The sequence below is a fragment of the Orycteropus afer genome, unplaced genomic scaffold (genome assembly GCF_000298275.1).
Source record: "Orycteropus afer afer isolate SDZICR_OR568_19922 unplaced genomic scaffold, OryAfe1.0 scaffold00066, whole genome shotgun sequence".
NCBI lineage: Eukaryota > Metazoa > Chordata > Mammalia > Tubulidentata > Orycteropodidae > Orycteropus > Orycteropus afer.
This window is the reverse complement of record NW_006921653.1, coordinates 503,961-509,756: the sequence shown is the minus strand read 5'-3', so window position 1 is coordinate 509,756 and position 5,796 is coordinate 503,961. Positions and strand designations below refer to the sequence as shown.

General features: G+C 43.0%; 1 protein-coding gene across 1 annotated transcript; it reads left to right on the top strand.

Annotated features, from left to right (window-relative positions):
• Positions 1–2,685: 2,685 nt before the first annotated feature.
• P2RY1 (purinergic receptor P2Y1) lies at positions 2,686–3,819 on the top strand. Its single transcript, XM_007940149.2, has one exon. It carries the CDS (start codon positions 2,686–2,688, stop codon positions 3,817–3,819), a length of 1,134 nt encoding a protein of 377 aa, XP_007938340.1.
• Positions 3,820–5,796: the final 1,977 nt, after the last annotated feature.

The window sequence follows — 5,796 nt, the reverse complement described above, 5'->3', positions numbered from 1 at the left end:
GCTGAATGTAACAGCAGTATTTACAAAATTTACCTTTCTTTCTTTTTTTTTTTTTTAACATCATTAAAAAAGAGTCTGTTGCACTTAGCAGAACTATCTCCTCCAGATTCCTATACTGTCAGTGTTCTGAAATTACTTAGTGGTATTTGGTCTAAGTGTACATTTCAAAACATTCACAATAGGAGTTAATGCACTTGCAATGGACTTCTGAGTGGGATTACATATTGCTTAGGTTGCAAATGAAAAATGCAAAGGAGTGAAGAGTTGGGACCTATTGAGTATCCATGAAACTCTTAATGGTTTTCTTTGTTTCCTTCTCTCTCTTAACAGAATACCAGCTAGATCATACTAATCGAACAATATGAAGATTTTTCTTGTGAGGGCTTTGAATTACAGAATCATATAAATTTGGGACGAGAAGGAAACATAAAAGATAATCAAGTCCAACTCCATTTTATAGATGAAAAAACTGAAGCCTGCTGTATTCATTTCAATTAAGGCTGCTTTTAAGACAGTAACCAACATTCATGTATTTTATCTGAGTTATTTACTCTGACTTCATAGTTTGTTATGCTGTTGAATCAGCCACAACACAACATAGCAGAATATTCGTGATACCATGTGCATGAATATCATCTTTTTCATATGTGTTCCTCTGAAGAGATTGTCTGAGTCTTCTAGATTATTTTCCTTTAAGTATCAAAGCTCATGGTTTTCCTATGAGTATCTTAAGGGAACAGCACTGTGTAATACTGGGACTAGAAAGAAATATCTATTGCATACATTTTAGAGACATTCTCTTTTCGGAATTTTTTTTATTATTTTTATTTTTCCTTTAAGAGAAAGCCTTTGTTAATATTCACATAAAGTATATGGTTTAATTATTAAATTGTCAGAAAGTGCTGAATTCCATTCCTGTGTGGGCCCATTTAAGAATGTCCATGCATAGCTTGAAAATATTCAAATTAAATTTTCAAATTAAACTTACTCAAATTTTGAAGTGAATGGCTTAAAATCTTCATATAGTCAAGGTATGAAAAGAAGTTTTCGATAAACTTAGTAATTTAGGAAGTCCTTAATCAATATTTTTAATGTGCTTACTAAAGGTAATTGTAAATCTCAAAACACATACCTTCATCACTTTGGCACCACCATTGTCTTTTATATCTATATGAAATGGTTTTTAATATTCAAGTTATTTCCAAAACAAATGATTTTGAATTATATTTTAATTGTAACCTCAGATATTTAACTAAAAGTACTGAACAGGAGGATTTGGGGAGCTTGTCTGTGCGTAGTAGAAATCTATTAAGTTAAATTATGCTGAAACTTCGTGAAGTATTGACTAATACTTTCCAAGACACTTTTCGAAGTTCTCATATTGATATTATTAACAAATTACAAAACCGATATTGGAATAAAAGTAAAAACCAGACCAGAAGAGCAGAAAGAGACTCCCCTAACCCCGCCCTTGGGAAAACTCTGTTCTCTTGGAGTAGCAGGTTCTTGCATGTGGCAGGAATTCGGTCCCTAAGAAGCCGGGCGCTTGGCAATGTTAGGGCGTTCCCAAACGTGCGAGGGTAGCTGATTTGAGTCTGCAAACAGCTGGCATGGTCTTTGTGGGCCCTAAAGACTTCTGTGGTGACCGGTGGGCTCTTGGGCTATAGACAGAAGGCTCGGAGCTGTCATAAGGGTTTCCTGTGTGTCAGCAACTTCACTTTGGCGAGATAGCTGGCGGAAGAGAGAAGGAGCGCTGGCGGGCCAATCGCTTGCCAGCAGTTAGCCCAGACAGAGGGCACTCCTCGTCCTCACTCTAGACTTTACAGCAGCGGCGGGGCAGAGGCTGAGCGCGCCCAGCCAAGGCGGAGATCTGCTCCTTAGAACAAGCCTCCAGCTGCCGGCGGCGCCCGGGAGAGCGCGGGCGGGCGGCCGGGAGGGCTTGACGGAGGCACGCCCCTGACCTCTCTGAGGAGCGCGGACTCGCCCGGGTGCCCAAACTCCGCCCACCATCGCGGGAAACCTAACTCTCCTGGTTGCCGCCAGCATTCGGGACCAAGCAGGGCCTTGGAAAGGAGCCGCAAACTGCACGGACAGTGAATGGGACGCCATCCAGAGGCGCACGGGTCTGCGGCCACGCGCGCTTGGCTGGCCCCTACAGGCTGAGCAGAGACTGTAGGGCGGAGAAAGGGACGGGGCCCCGAAGCCGAGCTGCTTGCTTCTAAGGTAGGGGAAAGGACAGTGCCCAAAGTTGATCTTTGGGGGAAGGAAGCCGGGGAGCTCCCTCCCCAGTCTGAGTGCCTGCTAGCGAGTTTGGCAGGACCTCGCTGCGCCCTGGGCGCGCTCTCTGGCTCTGTTTCGCCGCCTCTCGGGAGAACGCTGTTGGAAACTTGTAGGCAGCAGTGCCTTGAGCGCCCTGTTGTGTAACATCGGCGCTGCCAGCCACACTGGGAAGTTGCTGGCCCGCCCGCCAACCCGGGGCATTTGCGGGCCGGGGCGGATTTCATGGCCCGCGGGGATCGTGGAGTCGGCGTGGGCGAGCCCCCGCGCGCTCCCTTCGGTGAGAACCCCCAGTGCCCTCTCCCTTCCTTTCGCCTGCTTTTCCGATGCTCATTGCGCCCCTCGCCCCCACCTCCCTCTTGCCTCTGCTTGCCTCTTGGAACCGCCGCCTAATTCGGGGAGGAGAGAATGACCGAGGTGCTGTGGCCCGCTGTCCCCAACGGGACGGACGCCGCTTTCTTGGTCGGGCCGGGCTTGCCTTGGGCAAACAGCACGTGGGGAAACAGCACGGTGGTGTCCACCGCCGCCGCCGCCGCTTCATTCAAATGTTCCCTGACCAAGACGGGCTTCCAGTTTTACTACCTGCCCGCTGTCTACATCTTGGTGTTCATAATCGGCTTTCTGGGCAACAGCGTGGCCATCTGGATGTTCGTCTTCCACATGAAGCCGTGGAGCGGCATCTCCGTGTACATGTTCAATTTGGCTCTGGCCGACTTTTTGTACGTGCTGACTCTGCCAGCCCTTATCTTCTACTACTTCAATAAGACGGACTGGATCTTCGGGGATGCCATGTGCAAATTGCAGAGGTTCATCTTCCATGTGAACCTCTATGGCAGCATCTTGTTCCTAACCTGCATCAGTGCTCACCGGTACAGTGGCGTGGTGTATCCGCTGAAGTCCTTGGGCAGGCTCAAGAAGAAGAACGCAGTCTACATCAGCGTGCTGGTGTGGCTCACCGTGGTGGTGGGGATCTCCCCCATCCTCTTCTACTCTGGCACCGGGCTCCGAAAAAACAAAACCACCTGCTACGACACCACCTCAGACGACTACCTGAGAAGTTATTTCATCTACAGCATGTGTACGACCGTGGTTATGTTCTGTGTCCCCTTGGTGCTGATTTTAGGCTGTTATGGATTAATTGTGAAAGCACTGATTTACAAGGACCTGGACAACTCCCCTCTTAGGAGGAAATCAATTTACCTGGTTATTATTGTACTGACTGTTTTTGCTGTGTCTTACATCCCTTTCCATGTGATGAAAACGATGAATTTAAGGGCCCGTCTGGATTTTCAGACCCCAGAAATGTGTGCTTTCAATGACCAAGTTTATGCCACATATCAGGTGACAAGAGGTCTGGCAAGTCTCAACAGCTGTGTGGACCCTATTCTCTATTTCTTGGCAGGAGATACTTTCAGGAGGAGACTCTCCCGAGCAACCAGGAAAGCTTCCAGAAGAAGTGAGGCAAATTTGCAGTCTAAGAGTGAAGACATGACCCTCAATATTTTATCTGAGTTCAAGCAGAATGGAGATACAAGCTTGTGAAGGCACAAGAATCCCCCCAAAACCTCATTTTTTGTAGCATGGTAGGATGCTAAAATAGAGCCAAATAGTTTTTCCCCTTTAAGTTTCTGGTAAGAGTAGAGGAAATTCAGACCAAGAAAGTAGAACCAAAAAAGAAAAAGAAATGCCCACACCTGCACTTAGCTTACTTGGGTTTGCATTCAGGGTCACCCTTCTTTCTGACTAGAAGTATGTATAATAAAATAATTCTATCCTAGTTAAATATTCACCTTTTCTTCTTCCTTTAAAATTTACAAGCTTCTCTCTAGAGCTCCACACAAGCATTTAATGTGTATATGCATAGGAGTATTGGAACCATTTTGATATTAATAATTTCTCACAAAACAAAACAGAACAAAACCTGACCACTTGAAACTTGATGTTGTGGTTCCTGTAACCTTTATTGTTTTTAAAAACCCATGCTAGGAGCAGATTGAAACTCTACATCTTCAAAAAGACTTAGTATAATATAACAAAATACTGAGCTCACTCAACATCACATGGAAAGATTTCATGGCTGTCTGTTTGGGGGTCTTGTATGCTTAAGTACTAGCTGGCTGAGCTTCTTAGGGAAATTGAATAGAAATGTCAGTGTTAATTAATTTACAAGCCTGAAAAGTGATAACTTCCTAATTATTTTTGGAAAACTGCTCACTATACTTTGGGTTTTGATGTTAGAAGCCTACGCCTATTAAGGGAAAAATGCATTCAAAATAATCGGAGTGCATGTACTTTCTCTGTAAACACCATGAACTCTCTTAGACTTCCTCTGATAAAGGGTGTTTACTTGCACCACTGCTGTGCAATGCCTTAGGAGTTTATTTGTTCCAGGACAAGTGCTCACTCACATCTGTAAAAACAATTTAAAAAATCACAGATAAATTACAGACCAAAGTTTAAATGAGTGGAATGACTTGGCAAGCTGAGAGGATGGTCAGCAGGAGGATCATACAGATTTCTCTCCTTATCCCAAAGTAGAGCATGCCTATGAAATCTTTGGGTGTAAAGCTAAGAAAGAATTATCATTAATTTCTATAGGAAAAAATTTTGAGAATTCCCTGACCAAAAAAAAAAAACCCTACCAAATCATACCAAATAACACATAAAAACTAAAATAACATGAATGTGTAGTGTTCACAAAGTTCAGTGCTATGGAGGTTTGATGCTGAGATGCTGAGTGTAGTACCCAGGGAAGGAGCTTGACAATGATTGATGCTCCAAGTGTGCACTGGCTCAGTGGTCCCCTGCAAAACAAACGCTGAACATTAGTTTGATTTTTGCCTTTTTTTCATAAGAGTGAAAATCTTTGGGTTTTTGCATGTTAGTGAAAATAGATACTAATGTAGATCCCACATAAAAGAGAAACGGTGTAAAGTGAACTTTTGATAAGCAAGAGATACCTATATTATCAGAGGGGAAGAGGTTGACAGTCATTCATAATGCATAGCCTGCAGGCATGTACTCAAATGTGTAAGAGGCCACTGGGAATGGAGGAAAACATTTTAGAATTAAGACTTTAAATTCAAATTATGTAAAAGTTTCTGCTTTGTCTTGAAATTGAGAGCATTTATGCAATATGGAAAGAAGATGAGGTAGGCTGACTTTATATAGCTTATGCTGATCAACTGAAAAACTATAACCTTTAGTGGATTTTACATCTCAAATTTAAAGGAAAAAAGAAAGGATCATAATATTATATGGGAAAGAAAAATATGAAGAAATAAATTTGAGTACCTGAGGAAAGCTCACAGTAAAAAGTCAGTTATAGATACTGCTAATCAAACTACCTATATTATAATACTGCTGGTCAGTGTATTATATTTTCTCTTCCAGGCAGTAAGAAAGAATCTTTCAACAACTTTAATGGCAATTTTCAGTGAATATTGAATTGTTGCACATCTAGCCCTTGAAACGGTAAAATTTTATAAAATGTAGAATGTGGAGTGAGGTTACAATTTA

What these genes read in the sequence shown, in the direction of transcription:
- P2RY1 (XM_007940149.2), top strand. Translation starts at nt 2,686, where the DNA reads ATGACCGAGGTGCTGTGGCCCGCTGTCCCCAACGGGACGGACGCCGCT.